We start from the raw sequence: 24,975 nt of genomic DNA, 5'->3' as shown, positions 1-24,975 counted from the left end.
GAGTGAGGGTAGAAAAGTAGTTTGTGAAATTAATTTACAGGGCAGAGCAGAAGAGGTCTTTCCTACTGAGCTCCTTATCTCCCAAGGTAAATATTCTCAAGTCTTACTGCTCTCTTCCACCAGATCTGCAGGTTCAAGGGCTGGATTTGTTCTTTCAAACTCAGGAGGGAAGAATTCAAACTGCAGCAGCACCCCTCTGCCCCATTTTACCTTAAGTTCAAATAAATGCTCACTCACCCCTCTTCTGCATAAAGATGAAGAGGTCATCCAGGAACTCTTTCCGTTCAGGGTCACTATCCAGTTCATAGAGCTGGGGGGGAAAAAAAAAAAAAAAAATGAAGGCACAATCCACAATGGGACAGATAAAAAAATATTAGCTTCTTCCAACAGATGATCTGGTGTTTGTACTGGGGGAATCACAGACAGCCCCAGGCAAAGAGGCAAAATGAGGAAGGATTCCTGAGCAATTTGGTGGACAAGGCTGCAGTGATAGTTTGAAGACCCTCATTATGGCTTGCCTTGCTCAGCCCCTCAGTAACTCATCCAGGCACAGTACAGACTGGCACCCTGAAGGGAACAGAATTCAACTCCGTTAACAGCACTGCTACAGAGCAGGGTTTGAAACCACCTGAAAGCAAAGGAGAGAAAAACTATTAACACAAGCTAGAAAGAAAGATGAGACAACCAAAAGGAAGGTGACAGTGGTCCAGGGTGTATTAGTGTATTAGTCTGTATCTTTGAGACACCAGGGATGTAAACTTCTCTGCAGCTTCTCCTAGCCTCATGATTCCCTCCTCCAGGGATTGTCACATAAGTGACAAACTCCAAGTCCCTTGAAGGAGGAGATGAAAGGAGCTTTCCTGTAACTACTAATGCCTGGCAGGAAAGGCTCCTCTAAAATAAGCCAAAAAGCCTTGAAAAATATCAGAAACCAGCCTGGAACCAGTTTGCTGCAGAAATCATTTTACCAAAAGGCTTAAAAACCCAAGCATTTAAAACAAAGTTCCATAAGCAGCTTATTCCAAAGGTGAGGCAGTGTATGCCAGCATTATCTGCTGATTTTTCAGAAGGGACAGGCATGAGTGTCATCTTACAACTACCTCTTGAACTGAAAAATCTAATTTTCACCTATCAAGGATCCTGTGAGGCCACAAAGTGACAGGCTGAAAGGGCTGAAGTCAGTCTCTCACTGAGATACAGGAGGATATAGAACAAGACAGAAGACAATGCTGTACATGAAGCAGAATTTAATTCCTTATCTCGTTTGCATTGAGGAAGAATCCTGCATAACTCCAGGAATTTTTTCACTGGTTGTAGCTACTCTTGTGGAGCAGCTCAATGGAAAAGCGAAGATTCACTGGGAAATATGTATTTCAGTCTCTCCGTAGGTGCTGCTAGCTATTTGGTCTTCATCTAGTCCAAAAGAAGAGGGGCTTTTTGGGTTCATTTCCTGTGCAAGCTCTGTGTTTTCTCACACACTGAGCTCTGGGAAGAAAACGCACTAGTGTATTTGCAGAGCAATTAGCTGCACCCTTTCAGAAAGAACCAGCTTAGTTTAAAATGAATTCCTCAGGCTGATGGGACACACAGCTGCCACATTCAAATCCACAACCACAGTGCTAAACGTGTTCAAGAAATGAAATACTGTTCTCCCAGCTGGAGGAAGTATTGACTAAGATTTTAAATGTCAAAAGTCTGGTTATTAAATCTTAGTTCAAACTATATTCCAGTGACCAAAGGCAACAAAATAGCCCCAAACAGCACAACAAAATAGCAGGTTTGTAGGCAGAGGGTTGCAGGACAAAGCAGTTTTCTTACAAATTCACTATAGAGGAATAGTGAGGGCTCTGTAGTCACCCTGTCACAGATCAGGGGAAGAATTCCCCAAAGTTACTTCTTCCTCAAAATCCCCATGATCAGACTGACCTTGGCAAAGTCTCGTGAAATTTCTCTTCCTCGGCATCCATCACCTTCATCGCTCCAGGTCACGTTGCCATTCTAGTGAGAGAGAAATGAAAGGGTGAAAGGATCGTCAGGGAAAGACTTTGCGGACAATTCCAGAAAGCTTGCAAATGTGCATTTTTGGGCACAAACATGTGCAAGAGCAGCTGCTGGCTTAGACCAAGATGACTACAAAGATGGGGGACAGTTGTGCATTTGTCACAGCACACTTTCCTGGAATCTCTGACACTCAGCCCAAAACTTGAAGTGGCATTTGGCCTTCCAAGTGACTACTGAAGGCAGGAGAAGTTTTTCAGCTCTAAGATTTTTCCCCACAGAAATGTATCTCACAAAAGTTGTCTTGACGCCAGGGAAAACTGTTCTAGAGGAAAGCCCTCAACACCTTCACCAGCCGCCTTCCTTCATCTGCTAAACAGAAGCATGCTAACCCCCCTGTAGCAGGTGCTTTGCTGCAATGAGGTCCAACACCTAAATAGAGAGGTGCTGCTTTTGCTCTCCACATCCATCATTTTTACCAAGTGCACATCCTAGAGCCCCTAGTGAAAGGTGCAGGTGTTACCCAGGCATCCTTCCTTTCTGTTTGCCAGGTGACATCCAACTGCTCCCCTTCACACTTGGAAATGCCCTTCTGGTCTCCCCTTGCTTGCTTACAAAACCAAAATATGCCAAAGAAAGAGGGAAATAATCCCACTGGAACACTTCTTGCCAACCCAGAACCCTTACCCCTGGAAACTCCTGGATCTGGATTTTCCCCACAGAAATGGAAAGCTCAGCTTTGCTGGATTAAGGTTCATTCTTCTTAGGCATTAAAAGGATTAGTCTAGTTAGGCCTATTCTACTTGGTAAATCATCATCCTGAAGTGATCACTGGGGCTGGAAACCAGCAGAGGCAGCCTCTGGCTGTACAGCAGGACCAAGACCAGAAGAATGATCCTGAAATATGTTCAAGCATCTTTAAACCACAAACTTCATAAAGCTCCGGTATAGCAAGTGCTCCAGAGCCACTCAAGGAAAGAACAGCCAAATCCACCCAGCAAGGTAGCTTGGACTACCCTGTCCTGATAAACACACAACATCCTAATGCAGCACTGAAGATAGCGAGAGGTTTCAGCACAAAACAAAAGCATGCGTATTAGAGAGGTAGTCCAATATCTGAAATCTTGGAGTCATCTGGTTGTGACACACACACTGAATTAGAAAGATAAATAGCTCTTGTCAAGGCCAGGGAAAGCTACATTTCCCTCTTTAAAAAACACTGCAGTGAGCTGCCCTAATGCCTGCTGATTTAGTTTGAGCCAGTAATTCCTGCTGGAAAGTCAATTATCCAGTGAGTCCCATCAACTGAAAGATATTTAATGGGGGATTATTGCCACTTCTGTTATGTCAGCTGTTTATTATAGCAGATCAATTCCCAGCCCTCTCTAGGAAGAGATCTGAAGAACAGTTTTGTTCACAGGAGGATTCATCTGGGTGTCCTTTGCTAGCAGAGATTAAAAACACAGGTTTTTTGCTAATTACGGTAACATCCAGCTGATCCTAAAACCCCACCAATTGTTAACTCAGATCAACAATCCTATGCGAACAGTCAGAATAAGAGACAGTCTCTTCAGAAGGCAGCAGCTATTTCCCATCCTCAACTTCACACACTCCAAGGCAAAATGATCTGTAGAGGGCTGAGCTGCTTTCTTTCCAAGTTTGTACTTGGTTATAAATCCAGAGAGCAAAACTGCTCGTGGTATTAAACTGGGTGCTCCAAGCAGCAAAACGCTTGCTTTCATAGCAAAATTTAGTCACACAGAGTTTATTCCACTACATTTGAGGACATGGAGAGGAAAGAGAAGAGGGCTTAAAGGAGACAATCCTCTACTGCCAGTGGGTTTGAACTTTGTACAATTTCCAGGAACAAAACTTTCCATGGGATTAAAGACTCTTTAGAAGTTATTTTACTTGTTCTATTTGAAGAAAAAGGGTAATTAGAAAAGAATGACAAGATTAAGGTTTGATGCAGAGAATAAGCAGAATACATGCACCCTACTTCCCATACCTACATCCTGAGATGCTCAAGAGCAGAAGTAACACTCCCCCACACCTTGCTAGTGAAAAGGAGCTTAAAGCTAGCTGAAGCCACCAGTGTTTTGCCATATGTTCAGAAAATTGACAGAGATGGATATCACCTGGCATGACACGGAGTGATCTGAGGTGAGAGACAGCAGACAGTATTAGCATTTCCTCCTGCAATAGCTAGAAAGGTTTAAAGCCAGTTACCACTCCCCACATTAAGCTATCAGAAGAGATAAGGAGAGTGCTTCTCATCCACCTCGGTGCAAGCGCCAGCCACCATGGTGTAAATGAGCAAGGGTGCATTGAAACAAAACATGGGCTGCGGAGACATGAGGACAGAGCACAGGTTTGTTTTGGGTAGTGGAGTTAAAGTCTCAGGCTAGCATGAAATGTCAGCTCAGCAGCCAGGGAATAAAGCCTTATTTATTCAGAGAACAGAGTACAAGCACAGACAGGCACTTTCCCAGGCCTCAGCTTTGATCTTGAGCGACTATTCTGCTCACCAAAACCTTTGGGTCCGTGCCAAGGCTACAACCAAAGATACCAAATATTGGCAGCAGTCAGAGCAGCGACCTGAGCACAACCGGAACAGGTACATCAGTAAAGAGCCCCATGAAGCTACTGAAGCAAGAGGTGCTCCATATGTAGAATAAACTACATTTTGCACAGCAAGAGAGCTCAGCAGGAGCTTTGGTATCAAGCTTCCTTTCTATTCCTCCTAGGAAAACAAAGTTACCCTATGCTGAGAAGCCCTCCTCCGTATAAACAGCAGGAACCTGACAAATCAATATATCCTCACAAGTCATTAAAAGACCTTTGTATAAGTCAGGCAATAGTAGCAGGAAGGAAAAAACACTGTTCAGAGAGGCAGGTCATTCTCTGGGGAGAGTCCTGCCTCTCCCTCCACCGGTTTGTATCAAGGGAATTTGCTGATGTTTGACAAACAGCTCTTGCGTTACCACGGGCAAGAATTTATCTGGTTTCTTGCAGAAAAGCAGCACTGGCTGCGCTTTGCCTCCTGATGCCGAGCATGAGTGGGAAGGCAGAGGTGTTGGGAAGGGCCGGCCACCTTCATGGGCGGCTGGCAGAGCCAGGGAGCCTTCCCCGTCCTGCAGACATGCCTCGGAGGCCAACAGAGCCCCCCCAGACCGCCCTCTCCCCAAGAGGCTGCAGGCCTGGCTTCAGAAGCAATTATATCTGGAGCTATTTTAGGATTACTCCCTAACCACCTGGAATATCTTATTAGAGGGAAGCTCAGATGTCCACAGCAATTTTGGTTTCCAATCCCACATTCAAAAGCCAGAGTTAACCCTGAGTTGCCAAGCAGACAGAAAAGGAGATGACAAACGCTTTCCTGCTTCGTCCAGCCCATTCTTTTGAGGACAAAAACCTTACAAACAAGCAGCCTTAACCTCCCTGCAGGACACTTAACTCTCGAATATCACCTTCTCACGTCTGTCCCTCCCAGAGACTAGAGAACTAATCAAAACTCTGTGCTCAATAAAAAAAGTGAAGTATTAAGGCAAATGGAACAGCAGCTCATTGTCTCCTTCTCCAGTTTTGCCTACACAAATTGCAGTCAGTGTGCAAACAGGGACATTGATGAGAAATTGGAAATGCTCCTTTTCCAGGTCATTCCCTTCTCTCCCACTCCAGTTTCATACAGCTGTTTGAGAGGGGCTCAGCTGAAGCCCAATGAGGTTTTACTGGACTACAAAGTTTTACTCAAATGGCAAACTCCGAATTGGAGAGAACCCACTAAATCTTTAACATGTAAAAGAAGAGAGAAAAAAACTTCTAGCATGAAACTCAAAATCATTCTGCACCTCCTTACTGCAGACCTGCAGTTTTGATGGAGGTTTTAGGCCAGAAATCTGCTGAAATACCCACTTAGGGACAAGGCTAAACGTTGCAGTGAAAAAGAAAGCCCCTCCCCTACCCCATGGGTTAACTGAAAGCACTGAATCAATGAAAAGGTACAGGGGCAGCAATTTCAGGATTATCAGAGAATCCACAGAAATTCCTTTTGTGGGTAGAGTTAAGCCTTAGGAAGTGAAACAGATGCTATTATAAAGAAAACTGTTGTACTACAAAATGCTGATAAGATCAGGACTACTGCCCTGAGCTGCAAGTTCTCAAGCATGGAGAACCAAGTTACAATTACTGGGTGCACAAGCTGCCTGGTAAAGCTCTGCTGAAATTGGAATAAACCCTTGGCAGTCTTCCTAATAACAGAGCTCAATTCAATATCTACAGGCTTCAAAGATGGGTTTTGAAAACATTTTAGTGATTTCAGGAATGGCAAGGAAGGTGGGGAAGCAAAGAAAAAGAATGGACTGAAGTTAACAGATTAATTACTTTTTTTATTAAGTTGTTTTCATGTGCTCCCATGACCTAGTGACTGCAGCACCAACATGATTCTTTGCAAAACAGGAATCTGCTTCCTTATGCTTAAGGAAAAGTTGGACTCTTTGTGAATGACTCCTATTCACAAATACTCAGAGGAATTAACTAAAATGTAAGTGACAAGAAGATTTCTTCAGTACTATACGGCTGTGGGAAGAGAAATTCTCACTACCACATGAGAGAGTCTCAGATTTACCCTGAAGTGAGAAAAACAGAAGTGTAAGAATACAACACATTCAAACTCTTTCCATCTACCATTCTCCAGTGTTAGCTAGAATTTCTATAAATTGGCACTGAAGGAGACAAGCTGCAACTATTCCTAAAGATAAATTTAATGCCCAAACAAATCCTTAAATGAGCCATATCTTCCCCAGGATATGAACTCCTCACTCTGCTCCTTTGCTCTGCCTCCAGATATAGCACAGTTGCTGCAATATAGCATAACCTTGATGAAGCCTATGGAATTGCCCATTAAGATGAAGATACGGGGGAATTCTCTGATGTCTAATAGAAGTTGTTTGTAGGCTGCTGCCTACAGTCATTATCACAAACTGTTTCTTGGTTCTCTTCTCCCATACTTTATTTGTTATATTAAACAAAAAGGAGACTTCGTTACCAAGATCCTGCTCTGCTCCAGCCACTGATGCTGTACTTTAAGTTACACATCAGCATGAACTCCAAGTTAGGTGCTACAGCAGAAGCACACTGTCACAGGGATGAAGACTTCATCAAAACAAACCTAAACCATGAATTCAGGAGAAGCAGCAATTGGCAATTTAAGAATGAAAATCTGCTCTTACAGAAAACAGCTTTCAGTAAAAGAGAAACCAAATATCTAGCATCAGCTATTAATGAAGAATTCTCCTCCCACTACTTCCTAAAAAGAAAAATACCCAGTGACCCGCATAAGGAATTAAAAATCCAACCCTTGAATTGGGCCCTGGATATCTGAAATAACTAGGAGGCAAAAAATGCACCATGTGAAATGCAACTTTTTTATTCCTGGGACCTTCACCCACTCTGGATTAATGAGGAGATCCTGAGCAATACCTCAATACGCACAACACTTGAGGCACATACTTAAGGTTATGGAATCTCAGCCACTCATTCCTAGACCCTAGAGCAAAAGCAAAGTAATTATTTTAAGCTGACTTATCTTAATAAACACCATGACCTTTGTAAAAGTTTAGGTCAGGATTTTCAGGAGTGACTGGTGATTTCTGAGAATCTAACATGAGACATCCCCAAAAACCAGACCACAAACCACTCTCTGAAAGTCAGACAGCTGCTTTATGGAGACTTACCTTGCTGCATTTAAGAAGGCATTAAGTATCAGCTGATGCCTGAAAACCTTGGCTTTATTTTTACATTCCATGAAGGAATGCACGTACTAATGTGCGTGCTGTAGTAACAGCCTGACAAAATTGCTCACGCTAGTGCTGCACACCAGCCTCGAGTGGAAAAGGGGCAAGCAGCACCAGCAAGACAGCGGCTGTGCTCCTGCCTTTCCTACACGGCTCTCCCTGGTAACCAGAGACATCACCAAGCAATGCAAGAACCCACGGGAGGAGGACCCACGCCCAACCATCTGTTAAAAGCAACATTTTCACCCACGGAATTAAAAGCTCATTTTTCTTCAAAGACAGGCAGCCCACAATGCCCTTTTCGAGGACGGCTGCAGGAGCCTTTGGCTGTCGGAGCCGTGATGGATTTGCATGGAATCCAAGCAAGTCCGAGGAGCGAGCGAGCTGAGCACACACCCCCAGCTCTTCTTTCGGGACTGCAACTCCCCGACAAGCAACTCCACTCCCTTGTTGTTTTGTGCTGACAGGATTCCCACCGCCCCCGTGTCATAAGCTGAGCCAGCCCTTTTGTCTGCCAGCTTGTTCTACAATTATTTACTTGGCTGTCCAGGACAGAACAGAACAGCGCTTCATCTTGCTAGTAGTTTCCACCTTTCTGCCATCTTCATGCCACATACCCTCCAGGCAATCTTAGCCTTACACTTTCAAGATACATTTTCTCCAAGGGCATCACTTTCAGAAGAACAATACACACTTGAAAGAAGAAATAGAAGTGACTTTTCCCCCTCTTCCGCAAGCAACAGCCATTATGCATACCACAAATACTCCCAAAGCAGAGCTAGCTGGAAGCAGTGTACACTGACTGGTTATTAGCCTCCACCTCAACAGAAGCTAAAAAAAGACAAGTTCAAGGAATCATTTCAAAAACAAACTGGAGAACACAGGCGCTTCTGCATTTGATCCTGATTTTTCTGCCTAAAACCCATTCTACACAAAGATAAAAGAAAAAGCCCAGTATCTTCAAAGCATGCATTTGAAATGAAAAAATTCAAGCAGGGCTTGCACTAGGGCAGTGTGCTACCATTTAGCACGCAGCCCTATGCGGACAGTCCACAGTTGCACACACATTTCTCCCCCTTTGCTGTCATGCCAGCTAACAGTTCTTGTCTGCCCCCCCTGTTTATTCCTACCTCCACGCAGCCCCCTGCTCACCAGCTCTGAACTGGTATACCGCAGTTAAATTTTTACTCCCTGGTATGCAGACTCCACTGGTGAATGCAAACAAGTTGATCTGCAATATTTACCCTACTCAAGGTGAATATATTGCACCAGCATCACTAATATTGGGCACTTCAATACGGCCTTTTGAGCACGCCATAGCACCTTAATAACATCATTCACCAGCACGATTACGAATATAAGCCATGCCTCGCTGGGGCAGACCATCTAGCCCAGTACTCCATCTTCACTGACAGCACGAGGAGACAGTATTTCAGGACAGCACATGAACCTGCCCACTTTCTGCCATATTCTCCCACCATTCCGAGGTGGTGTAGCACAGCACATCCTTGATATTCCTTTATAATCCATTCCTTAACTTGATGTCCATGAATTTCTCTAATTCCATTCTTTACTGCTGTACTGTCTGCCTCCCCTGCAGTGAAACAGATTACTTTAACACAGCAGCAAGAGGGTTTTTCTTTTAGTTTTGCTTCCTGGTGAAGCTTTGTGCACTTTGGCTTCCAGAATAAGTTGGCCTGAAATCAGACTAAGCTACAACCTACTACCAAAATACTTGATTATTGCTGAAATAGGCCAAAGTAACTGGATCAGTATTAGTGCACAGTATGACAACTGTAAAACAGGTTGTGGGGTTTTTTTTTTTGGTTTTGGGGGGTTTTTTTGTTTTGTTTTGGTTCTTTTTTTTTTCCTTACTATTCTACATCAGCTAAGACCAGATCTGGCATGCTTACAGTCATTCTCTTCCTAGAACAGAGCAAATGACCTAGGAATCAAGCCTATTAATTCAGTAAGATTCACAGGACTCTCACAAGATAAGCAAGTATTGGAAAGAAGCACAACGACATACTTGTTAGCACTGGTTGAGCTAGAAATAAAAACAGCCAAAGACTAACACTAAGTTTGTTGGTTTTGTTTTGTTTGTTTGTTTTGTTTAAGAAAGTGATCCCCCAACACCACCAGTCCTGCCTACTATTCTCCACCCAGAGAGCTGAAAGAGGAAGTTTTTGCCAGTCACTCCAGTACAGTAAATTCTGAAGCAATTTCTCTAGCGACCGTCCCCTGACCGACATACCCACCTCATTTCCCTGCAACAGCTTGAGTAACTCTGTCAACCCAACCCCTCTTGAGAAGCAAGTGTAGAGAAAACACAGCAGCAACTGGTTGCCTGCTGCATCCCATGCACCAGGGCTGCTTTGCTTTATAGCATCAATAGTCACAAACGCCATTCACCTGGCAACTTAGAGGAGTTCCTGCCACATGCATTGGAGTAGAAACACCACACTGGTATAGTTTTGCAGGAATGGCTAGGTGGGAGCCTACAGGCCACGCTAAATGGAATGGGAAAAGAAATAAAGCTTGCAGAGCTTTAGCACTTCCTCCTCAAACCGCTGCCCATGGCAGCATAAAACAAATCATCTTGTGCATGCAACCAACAGCTAAAGGGAGAGACTGCCCTGAGCACCCACAGCAAACTTTCAAACACCTATGGTTCACCAGCCACCACAAAGCAGCTCCAGCTTTTTTTACTTCATAGGGTTTGCAGGAGGGAAGGAAAAAACAGCTCTGTTTTTGTCCATACAAGGTTTCTTAGCTCAAAGAACTCTATCTGAAGCAAAACCTAACCCTCTTCACACTCAGGCTAACATCTGTAGAAAAGGACAATTAAGTCCAACTTTTTTTTCTTTATTTAAACCATGCAGTCGTTTGGCTCAATTTCAATACACATAAATGCTGTAAATGTCTCTGAAAGTCTGCTCAAGTTAGCTCTGTAACAGAGCAGCACACAAGTGCTACATTAACCGAAATACCCGCTTACAACAGAGAAAAAAATTCTTGATCCTCTGGCATTTATCTGCAAGGAGTAGTAATTCTTCATTCAAACAGAGAATTAACCTCCTACCAAAGCCAAGCAGTAGCTCCTTCCTTCCCACACATGAAATATAAAGTGGCTCTGCTTACTCACAGGATCAGTGGCAGGACACACACCCTTCCCTGCCTGCCCACAGCACCAACCAGAAATCCAGCCAAAGTTGCTGCATCCCAGAGGTCTTACACAAAGGGGTTATAGATATCATATGTGAAATAACTTGAGTTAGACATTAGCAGGCAAGTGTCTGCACCAAAAATAAATATAACACCAGCCTGTTCCATTCTGAATGGCACAGCAGCAGTGAGACAGAAGATAAATGAGCCAAAGATCAAACCTCTACCTCTCCATAAAGGTTTGTACAGATTGGGGTTTCTATATCATTAGCTGGAAATTTGTATGTGTAAAGCAAATCAAGTTCTTGTGAAATCTCTTTATAAAAGAATAAACCTGGAAGAGTACACCAGGGAAGCATCGCTCTGCACATGCTCAGTTCTTGCACTCTTTTCAAAGCACTTGCAAACAGCCAGTGCTTGTAACAGGACACTGGGCTAAAGAAATCCTTGGTCTGACTGAATATGGTCATTCTTATTCAGAAGGAAGTTATGTTAACACTGACCTGTTTGAGCTGCTCGTCCAACCGCCAGTTCTGGCGTCCAGACGGGGAACCGGAATATGGTTGCTTAGTAGTGTCTTTACCCTGTTCTTCTTTGCCCTGCTGTCCCCGCTGGTGCCCCGAAGCTGGAAGAGGATTAGAGGTAGAGGCCACTCTTTGGTTGTGATGGGTAACTTTGGGAGCATGAAAATATTTCAGAGCAGAGCAGGTTTCTTTTCCAGTCACATCAGCGCCATCCTCAAGATCTCCACTTTCCAAACCCCCTTCTTCCTCCTCCTCATCTTCTTCCTCCTCTTCTTCATCCTCCTCTTCCTCTTCTGGTTCTGAATTCATGCTGCTCTGATCAAAAGCCCGTGTAGCTCCGGCTGCAGGTGGGCCTCTGGCCAAGGGACCAACAGCGGAGCCGCCCGAAGCCCTGCCAGATGCGGCTGCTAGGACAGCCTGCTGCACGGCCAGCTGCTGAGTATAGAGCAGCTGGGCTTCTCTCATCTGCCTCTGCTGTCTCTCCCTGGAATCCATCTGCAGAGGCGTTTGCTGCTTCTGCTGCTGCTTCTGCAGCTGCTCGACCACAGCTTCCAGCTTCATCCCGCAGTTTGCATGGCTGGGAAAAGAGGGGGGCGTTTTTGACTTTATCTGGCAGGGTTCAAGCCCCGAACTTGGGAGACTGGCAGAATCTGAAAGATAGACAAATATTTGTCTCTATGAATATAAAATGCTTTCATCTTTTCCCCAGGAAGAGGATAAATAGAGTGCAAAGCCAATACTCTTTCCTGTGCAGGAGACCGTGAAACAATCAGCTTCATGTTTAACAGCCTCAGGCTCAAACTTGCATTCAATTTTCAGACTGTTTAATTGTATTTTCAAGCTGAACACATTTGCTATAACCTCAGTTTCATATACCCCAAAGACAGCATCTGAAATGCCTTTGTCCACTGTCCCAGCAGTTCATTTTTTTGTCAGAATCCTTCCACACTTCCTAAATAATTACTTTTGAAATGTTAGGTTTAACAGCTAGGGTTTGGTTCTTCTGAAAACACTACCTTAAAAGGAGATAGCCAGGATGATAAGCTTGACCATATTTCTATTTAAAAAGGGGCAGGAATTTATCGCACACCAGTTATCTCTGAATTCTTTTATGCTTTCATTACATTACTAAAGTCTTTACACTTATATGTCTGTCTTAAAAAAACCCCTATATTTAGCCATTATTTTTCCCCAGGAGAGTGAGACGAGAGTAAAGCAAAGACCACTGTAGCCTGAAACAGACTGCTAAGTACCAAGCAACTCCTGCCTCTGGTTCCCAGAGTTGCCAGCGCATCTCAAGCCCCGACCATGGCCTCCCTTCGATTTTCCCAGCCAAAGGACTCAAGAGCTTTCCTAGCTCTCCATTTTGACCTGCAGCAAGTCCATGCTGAGCCAGCACTAGCCTCCTCTTGAGCAAAGACCAACAGAACAGACCACAGTCGGAAACACAGCTCTGATCTAGAGTAAATCCTAGAAAGACGACTACGCCTTTAATCCCCAACCATTAAAATCAGCATGTGTATTTTGGACTTTGCGTCACAAACTGGACCTGCTGACAAAGACTGTCCTTCTCAGTTTTTTTTTTTTTAATGTAAAAAGATGCTTAAATGGATCCCACTTGCTGCCCTTCAAGGTTCATCGATATCAAAATACAGTCAGCTTGGAGAAACAAAGGAAAGGCCAACTACAAACAAGCTACAGAGTCTCCCGGCCACCTCCCACCACCCTGTTTACAACCCAGCACTGTGCTATTCAAGCCACATACTTGAAAAAAAGAGACTATTTTACTAAGACACATTTTCAAAACAGACACAGTTCTGTTCTAAAATAACAAATAACCTACCAGATACTAGTTTTAAAAGTGAAAGACAACTTCCAGCATCCCTAGTGCAACTCCAAGTCTTCCTCTAAGGTAGTCAGACCGGGTCTCTCAACGTGCCCATGAGCTACGATGCCCAGCTCATTTTTCCTCTGCAAACTCTTCCCTGTGTTAAATAACAGCCCATCACCAAAATGAAAAGCCTGGCTGGTGCATTTGCATTTTTATCTAGCGGGCAGCGGCATAGCTTTAGCTTGCAAATGAAACAATATAAAGTGGATTAGTGGTTTGAATGTCAGGAGCAATAATGCATTACCTGGCAGCTGAAAAGAGTCTTAGACTCATTGGGAAGGCACAATACACCATCTGGCCTAGCTCCACGCACACACTCCTCCAGTAAAGCAACAATGAACCGGTGCGGGTGTTGCAACAGCAACCATAAACCAGGCTAGAGAACTTACAGCCCACACCTTGTGGGCTGTATATTGTTGCACCTGAGGCACGGTGAGGCATCACCTCTTCTGCCTGGGGGATATTCAGCAGGGCATGCAGTTAATACACGCCTCGGGTATGTTAAAGATAATAAATGACCTGATACTCGGTTAACATGCCGAGCAAACACACCTCAGGTGCAGCAACACCCTGGTATGCGGCGCCTGCGTATTTCCTGGAGTTCAGGTACAATAGCGTGTGACAGGTTACAGCAGGATTTACGCACGGCTGAGGAGGGTTTTCAGAGCCCAGCACAAACCTCGCGAGCCTCCAAAAAGATGAATTTTGGATACAGCAAACACGCCCTCAGCAAGTATCGATGTTGTTGTGGAGAGGCAGCCAACTTCACAGCGAGTTTTAAGTCAACGAGGAGATACACTGCTCACAGCAAATAATTAAGTTGCAGTATCAGGACAGAGTTTAAGATAATAACTGCAACTAGCCTAATAACACTAAACCATTCCAGGTTTTAACATCCATTTTACCCCTCAGCATAGATATCTGCTTACTTTTTGTGTCTCTCCCAACCAAGGCAGTGAAAGGATTCAGTTTAACCTTCAGCCTTTGTGCAGCTTTTAATCCCTGGGAGAGCACTTTAATTAAAAAGCCCCTTGATTTGAATTTTTAACTAGCTCTGTTTGCAGCATAATTGGGAAAACGCCTGCCTGCGCGCCAACAGAGCTTGGAAAGAGGTTTTCCAAGGGGAAACCACCTGAAAGAGTTAAAGCGTGAGATGAGCAGCGGAGGCCAGCCTGCCTCCCAGCCCCGAGGAAGGGAGAGGTCTCCCGGGGTGGTAAACAACTCCATCGACTCCCCCCCACCCCACCCCCCCGCCGCACAACTCCACGGTTTTACCGGAGACCTCCCGTGCTCCATAACCACCACTAAACCACATCCCCCCCCCCCCAAGGGGAACCTACCTGGGGAAGGGCGGTTGTACCCGGCAGCCAGCCCCACTCCCCCGGCCCCCAAACCGGCCCCACCCGCCCAAGCAGCCAGTGAGCTCTAGCCCACCCCCTCCCGCTTCGGTACCGGCCCCCGGTGCAGGCCTGGCCCCAGGACCGGTACCCCTCCATTCCCCCGGTAGCGCCCCCTCCCTCCTCAGTTCCTCAGCCACCCCCCCTTCACTCCCTCCTCCCCCGCAGCCGCCCCAAACTCCCCGCCCCCGTCCCCATCGGGGCGAACGGGGCCGTTACCTCCCGCGGGCCCCGGGAGCGGGTCGCTGCCGGCCCGTGCGCGGCCGCCTCGGCTCCACCCGCAGCACAACCTCCTTCCTTCCCTCTCCCCCCCCCCCCCGCGCCGCCCCTCCTCAGCCCGGCCGGAAACGGGGCGGCGGAGGCGGTGCCCAGCAACGGAAGCACCCACCCCACTTCCAGGTACGGCCCCGGCAACGGAAGGCGAGCACGACCGCCCCGCACCCGGAAACGGCTTAGGGGAAAAGGGGGCGGGGCTGAAATCGGCCGGGAGCCAATTAACTCGCGAAGCGAGAGGCGGCTTCCGGTTCCGGGGGGATAAAAGGGCGCGCGCGGGGTGAGCCTGGCAGTCGCTGCGGAGGCACCAGCGTGGGGCTGAGGGAGCGCGCGCAGGTGAGGCCTGAGGCGGCGGCTCCCCGGGCTTCCCCCCAGGGTGGGGTTAGGGGTCCCCGCTGTCCCTTCGGGCCCCGGGAGGGAAGGGGGGAAGTGCATTACGTTGGGGCTCCTCTTTGTTCCCTCAGGTCTGTGACAGAGGTGTATGTGGGAGTCTGTGCTGGGGGATCCCTGCTGGTTCTCTCAGGTCCCTAGGGATGGAGTGGGAAGGGTCTGTGCTTGTCTTCTCAGGGGCTGCATGTATATCTGTGCGTGTTTTGGGGAAATAAATAGCTGTTATGCCTCCCGGGTGTTTTGTCTCCCCTCAGGCCCTGAGGGCTCTGTGGGGCAAACTTTCAAGACTCCTCAATATCTCTTCTCTTCTTAGATCTCTTAGTAGTGCTGTTGGGGCTCCCTAGTGTATTAAGTCCTTTCAGACCGGTAGTGCATGGGGGCAAGTGTCAGGGCTCCTTGATATTCCTGCTCTTGTTCCCTCTGAGGAGGGACTCTGTGATGTTTCTATGTCCCTACTCCCCTCAGGCCTGGTCGGCATGGCGGATGAGGAGATTGCTGCCCTTGTGGTGGACAATGGCTCTGGCATGTGCAAGGCAGGCTTTGCAGGGGATGATGCCCCCCGTGCTGTGTTTCCCTCCATTGTGGGGCGTCCCCGGCATCAGGGTGTCATGGTGGGCATGGGGCAGAAGGACAGCTACGTGGGGGATGAGGCCCAGAGCAAGAGGGGCATCCTCACTCTGAAGTACCCAATTGAGCATGGCATCGTCACCAACTGGGATGACATGGAGAAGATCTGGCACCATACCTTCTATAATGAGCTGCGTGTTGCCCCAGAAGAGCACCCTGTCCTGCTCACTGAGGCCCCCCTGAACCCCAAGGCCAACCGGGAGAAGATGACCCAGATCATGTTTGAGACCTTCAACACCCCAGCTATGTATGTAGCCATCCAGGCTGTGCTGTCCCTCTATGCCTCTGGCCGCACCACTGGCATTGTCATGGACTCTGGGGATGGTGTCACCCACACTGTGCCCATCTATGAAGGCTATGCACTGCCCCACGCTATCCTGCGTCTAGACTTGGCTGGCCGCGACCTGACTGACTACCTCATGAAGATCCTCACGGAGCGGGGCTACAGCTTCACCACCACGGCTGAGAGAGAGATTGTGCGGGACATCAAGGAGAAGCTCTGCTATGTTGCTCTGGACTTTGAGCAGGAGATGGCTACAGCTGCCTCATCCTCCTCCCTGGAGAAGAGCTATGAGCTGCCTGATGGGCAGGTGATCACCATTGGGAACGAGCGTTTCCGATGCCCTGAGGCCATATTCCAGCCCTCCTTCCTGGGCATGGAGTCCTGCGGCATCCACGAGACCACCTTCAACTCCATCATGAAGTGTGATGTGGACATCCGGAAGGACCTGTATGCCAACACCGTGCTATCTGGGGGTACCACCATGTACCCTGGCATTGCTGACAGGATGCAGAAGGAAATCACAGCCCTGGCACCCAGCACCATGAAGATCAAGATTATTGCCCCACCAGAGCGTAAATACTCTGTCTGGATCGGTGGCTCCATCCTGGCGTCTCTCTCCACCTTCCAGCAGATGTGGATCAGCAAGCAGGAGTACGATGAGTCTGGCCCCTCCATCGTCCATCGCAAGTGCTTCTAGAGGGACTGCTGGCAGTCACCCGAGGGCCGTCCTCGCTGGGACACGTGTGGGGGCAACCTCCTCCTTCTTCCATGTTAGACCAGAATTGTTCGACTGTTACTTATTTTATGTCTTAACTAATCTGTTGAGGTCCAGAGTAGTGACATGTGCATTTTAATGGCCTGTTAGGCTGTAGTTCTCCTGTGGCTGGCTAGCTGCTCCTCCTCCTTGTGGCTGTCTGGGGCTTGAAAGTAGATGGAGGGCTGTTCACTTTTCCTGTGTCACGCTGATAGGATGACACTAAAGTTAGACTTGTCACCTTTTGGTTTGTCACAACTGACTCCTTTGTAGGAAAACAAATAAACTTATTGAGCTTAAAAACTGTAAGAGATTTTGCTTTCTTTCGGGGTGGGCTCTCTATCTCCTTGCTACAAAGAATTAATGTGTAGTACATGGTTTTGGACTCAAACCTGGCCTGTAGCTGCCTGCTTAAAACTTAGAAAAATTTGGGGTAAATGCTATACAAATAATGTAACGGCACCTTTTAAAGCTGCCTTGCACTGTGCAGACCATTTTAAGAGCTGTTAGGGAAGAAAGCTTGACTGGTATGTGGCTCTTGCAGCCTTTCTGTACTTTCATGGTAACTTGGCTTTTTTTAGAACACAAACAGCTCCTCTTGTCAAAAAAAGTTGGTGACCGGAGGAGTAGCAGCTTCTCCTTTTTTGGGAGAGGGTGACAAGATGAAGCAGCAGATAGCACTGAAGCTTGCTCAGCTCTGGGAAGCTGGTCCCTCCTGCTCCAGGAGGTTGTCTACAAGAGCTGCTTTTCCATGGGGGAAGGCTGGCAGCCACTTAATTAAACATCATTAATTGAAAGGCAGCTGAGGCACTGGCAGCTCTTGATGTCAGAGGCAAAGGGGTGTGTTTGGACATGTCTGCAGGGGCTTCTGACCCCTTGGGACATCCACCCTCCTACTGAACCTTGTTCTTCCCTCCTTAACCTCTTCTCAGCTCCTGATGTGTCATGGTTCACAGGGCCAGCAGTGGCAGTTTCCCTCCCTGCGCCTTGCTGTCTGGCAGGTAGCTTCCTTCCGGTTGGTGCTGCGGGGAGCCTGTCCTCCTGCTGAGCCCGGAGGAGCGGGCGGCCGGCGTGGGGTGGGGGGAAGTCCCGCGGAGGGGGTGCCGGGCCCAGGCACCCAGCGCCGGCCCTGGCCGCGGCGGGGAGTGCCCGGCCTGCGCTGCGCTCCCGCTTTTAAACATTCAGCCGGCCGCCTACTGGCTGGCTCCTCTTCGTCACTGCGGACCCAGCCAATCGGCAGCTTCCCCGGCCCCGAGCCGGTTGGCGTTACACACCGCCTTCCCCGGCGGACTCCATTTCCCAGGGTGCACTGTGCGGCCGCCCCGCCCTTCCGCTTCCGGTGCGCCCCGGGGATGCGGGTAGAACGGGGCTGCGGGGGGCACCGGGCCGAGGCCTTGTCTGGGGGTCGTTGGGCTGGGGGCTGCGCGGCGGGAGGGGGGCTGGCATTGCTGGGACCTCTCGCTGAGCGGCCGTGGGTGCCTTGCTCCGCATCCCCCCTCCGCTCCACCGTCTCTGCGCCGGGAAGCGGGGCTTTCGGGGGCTGGAGAGCGGCCTGGGGAGGTGTGCCTGCCAGGAGAACCGGGCAGGGCCTTGCTCTTGGCTTCTCTTCTTCCTCGGCAGAGTGTTGAGGCTGGCAGGGGTGTTTCTGCCTTCTCTGTAGCTTCAGGAGTGGCTTAAGACTGAGGTAGGAACTGTGTGTGTTGGTCAGGCCTCCTGATAGTTTCCTGTGTGCTTCCCAGCAAAGGCTCGCCCCGAGAATTTATAAGGTTTTATTGTCCGGCTGGGGGAAAGTCTCACTTTGATTTGTTTTCCTCCCTTTCCAGAGTCTTGTGGGTCTTAGGTTGGCTTGACTCTGTTCAGTGAGAAGGCTGATATGTCCCTGCCAGAGTGGCACATCGCGGTGAAGCTGGCGGATCAGCCGCTGGCTCCCAAATCCATCTTACGTTTGCCAGAGACAGAGCTGGGAGAATGCCCGCTCGGTGGGTGCAGCATCTCGTACCTCAAGCAACTCATCACCGGCAAACTGCAGGAGTCTGTCCCAGACCCTGAGCTCATCGGTAGGTGCCTGCGTGGGTCGTGTCAAAGTCCTGCCACTTGGGGCCACCCTCTTCCTCTCCTCTCTGCAGCCAGGACACAAACATCCTACTGTTAGTGGTTTTGGGCCTGTGAGGAGACTTGGCACAACCAGACGGCACGGTGTAGGGGGCTCAAATCTTGCTCCATAGACTCTGCTACGCTGCAGCAGTCTTAGTACCTTGCGATTTTGATAGTCTGTTCTGCATCTGCTTGGCATCACAGTGCTCCTGCAGTGTCGGTGCCCTTGTTAAGAAATCTTTTGACTTGCTAACACCAATGCGTCCTTGTGAGATCTCTTATGAGAACTATGAGAGAGGTGGCCCTTCTAAAGGAGGTGGCCAAGTTACATTCTGTGAATCTCAGCTCCCTGATTTCCTCCCTGAATCTCAGCTCCGTAACTTCCCTATGTTATGGAGTCCCTGTGCTGGTGACCAGATGAAGCAGCTACACATGTGGAGCAATAATCCCCAGGCAGTCCTCACTTAAAGACCCCAGGCCCTTTCTCAGTGTGCCATAGATGTTTATCTTTAGATGTTTCTCTCTCCTAGATCTGATCTACTGTGGCCGTAAGCTGAGGGATGACCAGACGCTTGATTTTTATGGCATCCAGTCTGGCTCCACTGTTCATGTCCTGCGCAAGTCCTGGCCTGAGCCTGATCAGAAACCAGGTGAGGAGGAGACAGTGTGGGTTACTGCTTAGATCTCCTTGGGATGTGTTTGGTGTGGGTCCCTTGTGACTGAGGAGCAGCTTCTCTCGTGATTTGTTTCTGGGAGGCTGATGTGGGGTTTGCAGGAGGAATTGATCTATATGTTTGTGTGGAAACTCTCCACTTCTAACAGCAGCAAGTGGGTGTTACGTTTTGCTGATGGGAGAGTTAAGGAATGAGCTACGTAATGTGGAGAGTGAATATCCCTTCCTTAATTGACTATGATAAATTTTAGGGTGTTGCCAGAGAATTGGGAACAAAGCAACTGGTTAGTCAGCTCGAGGGATGAGCAGGCTTGTGTGTGTTCCTAGTCTGCCTGACTGTAGAATAAGATGGGTTAGTTTAGAGTTGTTACTTTAATACAACTCCTTTTGTAAGTGTAGGAGGATATATCTATATACTATTATATGTCTGGAAGCTGAGAGTGCAATTCCCTGTTACACTGTGGTAAATGTACTGAGACATTTGCAATCATTAGTCTGTACCCTTCCTCTCTTGGTCAGTCAAATCCGGAGGAATTAAAGAATCACCACTGTTACTGCAGTGTGGAAGTCCCAATGGCATGTAAAATGACTAGTAAAGCTGACAGAGGGAAGAACCATGTTTTGCTCTGTTGTTTTCCTCCCTCAGAGCCAGTGGATAAGGTGGCAGCAGTACGGGAGTTCCGTGTCCTTCACACTGCCCTGCACAGCAGTCCTGCCTACAGAGATGCAGTGAGTGGGACTTCATACTTTGCTGTCTGTCTGGCTGTCTTTTGTCTGTCCCCTCTCTGTGAAGAGAGTCCTTGAGTGGAGCCTCTTTGTGCGACGCTGCTGATCTGCTCTGCTTTCTCTCGTAGGTCTTCAAAATGCTGGGCAACAAGGAGTCGCTGGATCAGATCATTGTAGCTACTCCCGGCCTCAGCAGTGACCCTGTTGCTTTGGGTGAGTCCAGACGTGATCCAGAGGATCTGAGGAAAGCCAAATAAAGTCAGTGTTTAATTCCTGACACGGGGAAGGGAGAGTGCCCCTTCTCTGGAGAAATGTTGTCTTTTGGTTCCTTTGTGGAGCGTAAGAGTAAGTGCCTGCTCAGGTGTCAGAGTTGTGCTATGTTGATAATGTTTTGGGATGGACACTGGCTTCAAAAGGATTAGGGAACGTGGAGCCCAAAGGAGAGCAGTGGGGATGGATGCGTTTTCCCTCACGCAAAGTGTTACAAAAACGTTCACTAAATCTAGCGTGCTTTTGTTCTAGCTCGGGATGTTACTAGCTTTTTTAGCACATTGCTATGAGGCAGGTGGAATATGGGATGCAGTTGCAACCTCTCACAGCAAGCAGCTGGCTGGGCTGAGCTGGGTGCCAGATTTAATCCTGCCCTTAAGGTGGAGCTGTCTGTGCTGGAGCACAGCCTGTGGGATCTGCAGGGAAAGCCCCGTCCCTTGGGTGTGTGACTGTGATCGAGAGTCTCTCCAGGAAGACGTAAAAGGCTGCAGAGAGAACAATAATAGAGTATTTATGGTGTCTGCTAGTGACTCAGTTCCTGAAAAACAATTAATTGTTTTGGTTTTTCCCATGGCTCTTGTTTGTCCGGCTCCTGTTTCTTGTATCCTGTCTTTTACTCATCGTGTTTCCTGGTCCCTCCCAGGAGTCCTACAGGACAAAGATCTCTTTTCAGTGTTTGCAGACCCCAACATGCTGGACACGTAAGTTCACGTAAGCTGGTGCAGTGACTAAGCGATGCCTTTGTCGCACTGTTGTATAGACCGCTTCTCTCTGGGTGGGAGAGAGAGTTCTGTTACTGCCTGCCAGTACAGATACACCAGGCCAGAGATTCAGGATAGAACTCTTCTTCCTCAGCAGCAGAAAGGAGGGAGCTGATGCTTTGGTAAGCATCTACCTCCACTGTTGGATTAAACCAAAGGATGTTTAGTGGGAGACAGGGCCATAACCTCCAGATCGTGGGTTCAAATCTGGATCTGGTTGCTCACATGAGAGTTGCTCCCATGAGAGCATATGGGAGATGTCAACATGGGATCCAGAAGAAACCTCAGCTGCTCTAGCTGTGTGGAGCAAGGTGGGGAGGTGTTTGTTGCTGGACAGCCAAAGGTGGAATCTGAGGTGGTGTTGGTGCAGCCAGTGGGGATGGCTCTGCCATTCCTGACATAAGATCTTTGCTGGTATTGAGCTACTGATCTCTTAGTTTCCCTGTGTACGTGATTCATTTTTCCACTCTTTCTTTCCAGGCTAATCCCAGCCCACCCCGCGCTTGTGAATGCCATTGTCCTTGTTCTGCACTCAGTGGCTGGCAGCACCCCGCTCCCAGCCCCAGAGACGTCCTCCCGAGGCATGTCCTCTGGCTCCTACCGGGACATGCCAGGTATGTTCAGCCACACAGATGAGTGGGAAACCTGCAGAGATGATGTGCTGCAGGATTTGCCGACAAATCTGTGCTGTACTGACACAGTCATCTCCAGGCTGGAAGGAGGAGAGGTTTGGGTTCCTGAGCTGGGAACATGCACTGTGATTTGATAGAATTTGTGCTGTGAGAGACTCATCTGGTGCACTTCAGCTTCAGAGCCTCTCCCAACCAAGCATGTATAGTGACTGTTGATAGCAGAGTTCTGTGGCCTCTGTTTTGTGCAAATGATGGGCCTGACCTGCCTTCCACTGACCTGCTGCACATGAACTTGTTGGTGCTGAGGCCTCTGTCCTAACCAGTGTGTTAGCTGGGGCTGAGCCTGGCTGCATGGCCAAGGATTCCACAGGATTCTTGTCTGGTGTCTAATTCCTGCCAGCACCCAGTGTTCTGTATCTGTTGATTCTCCTTTCTGTTGCAGGTGGCTTTCTGTTTGAAGGTCTCTCTGATGATGAAGATGACTTCCACCAGGTGAGCGGCTGGGTTGGGTGGAAAGGCTGTTTTGGACTTGCAATATGGGTTTAACTTGTAGCCCTTAAAGACTCCAAAAGTTTTCTCTCTTCCTGTCTCATGAACAGCATGAGCCACTCTGGCTGCTAGGGGTATTGTGGAGACAAACATACTGATTGTGGTGTGCTTGGATGCTGTTCATGTTAGGATTTTCTTGAGTAGGGTCACAACAGAAGAATGCAGAAGCACAACTTGCAACAGCACTTGTCCTCAGAGTAAACACCTTCATGGTCAAATTGATGCAGAGCCAGAGTTGTGTACAGATGAGCATGGCTGAGAAGCGTGGGAGTGTTGGGCCCTGCCCTTCTTCTGTAATGTAGAGAGGTTTTCCTCTCCAAAGGACAAGGTGTTTTGTAAAGAGAAATTACCTGTTTAGGCCAAAAAAGTGCCTGTCAACAGTTAATTGTTTTGTTATAGGCTAATGACACTTCGTTTTTAAGCTGATGGATGATATATTAAAGGTTTACTGCCAGTTTCTGCAGCTTTGTAAAAGCTGACTTTGTGGAAAAAAGCACATCCGATTCTGTCACTTTTATTTTTTAAAAGTTCCGCACTTGAGTTTCAAGTATTGTAGGAAAGGGATCCCTGGGGATGAGCACGTGAGCCAGATTTTACTGGGTCACGGACACCAACAGCAGAGGTGTGGTTTGTTGTTTTTTTTTTTTTTTTTTTTTTTTCTCCATGCAGAGCACAAGATCTACACCATCCAGCAGCACTTCTGGTTCCCGCCCCGCTTCCCTTGGCTACGCTGGGGCTGCTGGACCCCGGCCGATCACCCAGAGTGAGCTGGCGACCGCGCTGGCACTGGCAAGCACCCCAGAGAGCAGCTCCCACACACCCACCCCTGGTACCCAGGTACAATGGCCGCACAGCAGCTAGGGAGATCCTGCTGGGCCATAAAACCAGCACTTGACCGAGCGCAAGCCCTGCTCAGGTCTGGAAGTCCTCACTGTTTTATTTTTTTATGGCTGGGATCTCCTACATACAGGCTTGGGGTGGCATGATAGTGGAGGTGCAGCAGACATTGCCTGGTGCTGGCTCTGGTTCCTGTGACAAGTGTTCTGATCCATATACAACGTATTTCCTCCTAGGGTCACTCCTCTGGGACCTCCCCGATGTCATCCAGTGTCCAGTCAGGAACACCCATCACCAATGACCTCTTCAGCCAGGCCTTACAGCATGCCCTGCAGGCCTCAGGACAGCCCAGCCTGCAGGTCAGTGTTTCAGCCTTTTCCTTCAGGAGCCCGTGAAAGCCCCATATCACATTGAGCATTGCAGGGTGGAGGTGGTTCTTCCAGCTGCCTCCTGTGGCAGGACATTAAGCTGAAAGGCGCATCACTGGAGAAGTGGTGCTTGCAGGAGGCATGATAGACGGATGCAAAAGTACTAGGTGGAAGCAGGAGGGGTGGGCTGGTGAATGTGGGGAGTTTGTAGCAATACTTTGAGCTTTCAAGATCTGTTTGTGCACTTAGCATTGTACTTGTGAGCTAGAGAGACGGGGAGAATCCAGTGTGGAAGAGTGAGCTGTGGAGAAGGCTGTTTTGTTTCTGCTTGGACTCTCGCACCTACCCTTAGCTTCTTTTGTTTCCTGTCTGTAGAGCCAGTGGCAACCACAGCTTCAGCAGCTGCGGGACATGGGCATACACGATGATGAGCTAAGTCTCCGGGCCCTGCAAGCCACTGGAGGGGACATTCAGGCTGCCCTGGAGCTCATCTTTGCTGGTGGGGCTCCTTAGCTTTTTGAGCAGGAGAGGCTGGACTGGTGAGTTGCACCAAGGCAGCTGTGACATTCCTCGGTCTGGGACTCGGCCCTGAAACTCTTCTCTGCACTGGGGTTCCCCTCTCCAGCATGGAGCAGTTGGGGTGGCTGCTCCTTTCCTTGCAGGTAGACAGTGTGCTCCTGTTTGAGAGCACTGACCATGCTGAGGGCAGCTCTTCCAGCTCCAGATACCTCTCTCCAGCCTCCTTCTTCTGGCCACCGGAGACGAGACTTCAGAACTTTGTCCAGCATGGAGCAAGAGGTGGCTCTGTGTGTTGGAGGGATGTGGCACCTACAGTTCTGCAGTCTTAGATCTTGTCAACACATCCTCCTGCCTGTTTCATTCCTGCCCACCTGACATGCTTCAGTCTAGCTTGTTTTGCTGTTGTGGTCCCTCTGTGTTTGACTATATTAAATGGACTGTATTCACTT

The 24,975-nt window shown here is 48.4% G+C and overlaps 3 protein-coding genes across 11 annotated transcripts in view; 2 read left to right on the top strand and 1 right to left on the bottom strand.

The window, feature by feature from the left end:
• ARID3B (AT-rich interaction domain 3B) overlaps window positions 1-15,236 on the bottom strand; it is a 37,560-nt gene extending 22,324 nt beyond the window's left edge. For 6 of the 8 annotated variants that reach the window (XR_012776211.1, XM_075505634.1, XM_075505638.1 and 3 more), the window contains exons 1-4: window positions 14,990-15,113; window positions 11,462-12,132; window positions 1,927-1,998; window positions 238-310 (exon numbers count right to left, since the gene is read on the bottom strand). Coding sequence is in view for 7 of the 8 variants with exons in the window: in XM_075505634.1 (XP_075361749.1) it covers window positions 238-310; window positions 1,927-1,998; window positions 11,462-12,043 (727 nt within the window). In the remaining variant the exon portion in view is untranslated. Of the gene's footprint in view, window positions 1-237; window positions 311-1,926; window positions 1,999-11,461; window positions 12,133-13,325; window positions 13,478-14,989; window positions 15,114-15,158 lie in introns of those variants that run through there. The other 2 variants (XM_075505635.1, XM_075505636.1) reach the window with 2 other exon arrangements.
• A 43-nt stretch (window positions 15,237-15,279) lies between these two features.
• LOC142411564 (actin, cytoplasmic type 5) lies at window positions 15,280-17,402 on the top strand. The gene is made up of 2 exons (XM_075505642.1): window positions 15,280-15,379; window positions 15,899-17,402. Exon 2 carries the CDS (start codon window positions 15,910-15,912, stop codon window positions 17,038-17,040), a length of 1,131 nt encoding a protein of 376 aa, XP_075361757.1. The 5' UTR covers window positions 15,280-15,379; window positions 15,899-15,909; the 3' UTR covers window positions 17,041-17,402.
• A 1,040-nt stretch (window positions 17,403-18,442) lies between these two features.
• Window positions 18,443-24,975, top strand: UBL7 (ubiquitin like 7). 2 transcript variants are annotated; one of them, XM_075505633.1, is made up of 12 exons: window positions 18,443-18,781; window positions 18,921-19,154; window positions 19,722-19,841; window positions 20,511-20,593; window positions 20,719-20,803; window positions 21,504-21,561; window positions 22,102-22,235; window positions 22,696-22,745; window positions 23,472-23,639; window positions 23,876-23,998; window positions 24,383-24,546; window positions 24,670-24,975. In XM_075505633.1, exons 2-11 carry the CDS (start codon window positions 18,971-18,973, stop codon window positions 24,518-24,520), a joined length of 1,143 nt encoding a protein of 380 aa, XP_075361748.1. In that variant the 5' UTR covers window positions 18,443-18,781; window positions 18,921-18,970; the 3' UTR covers window positions 24,521-24,546; window positions 24,670-24,975. The 2 variants fall into 2 exon arrangements, with proteins under 2 accessions (XP_075361748.1, XP_075361747.1); XM_075505632.1 differs by having other exon boundaries at window positions 24,383-24,975.

The sequence above is a fragment of the Mycteria americana genome, chromosome 6 (genome assembly GCF_035582795.1).
Source record: "Mycteria americana isolate JAX WOST 10 ecotype Jacksonville Zoo and Gardens chromosome 6, USCA_MyAme_1.0, whole genome shotgun sequence".
Lineage (NCBI taxonomy): Eukaryota > Metazoa > Chordata > Aves > Ciconiiformes > Ciconiidae > Mycteria > Mycteria americana.
This window is presented reverse-complemented; position numbering and strand designations above follow the sequence as displayed.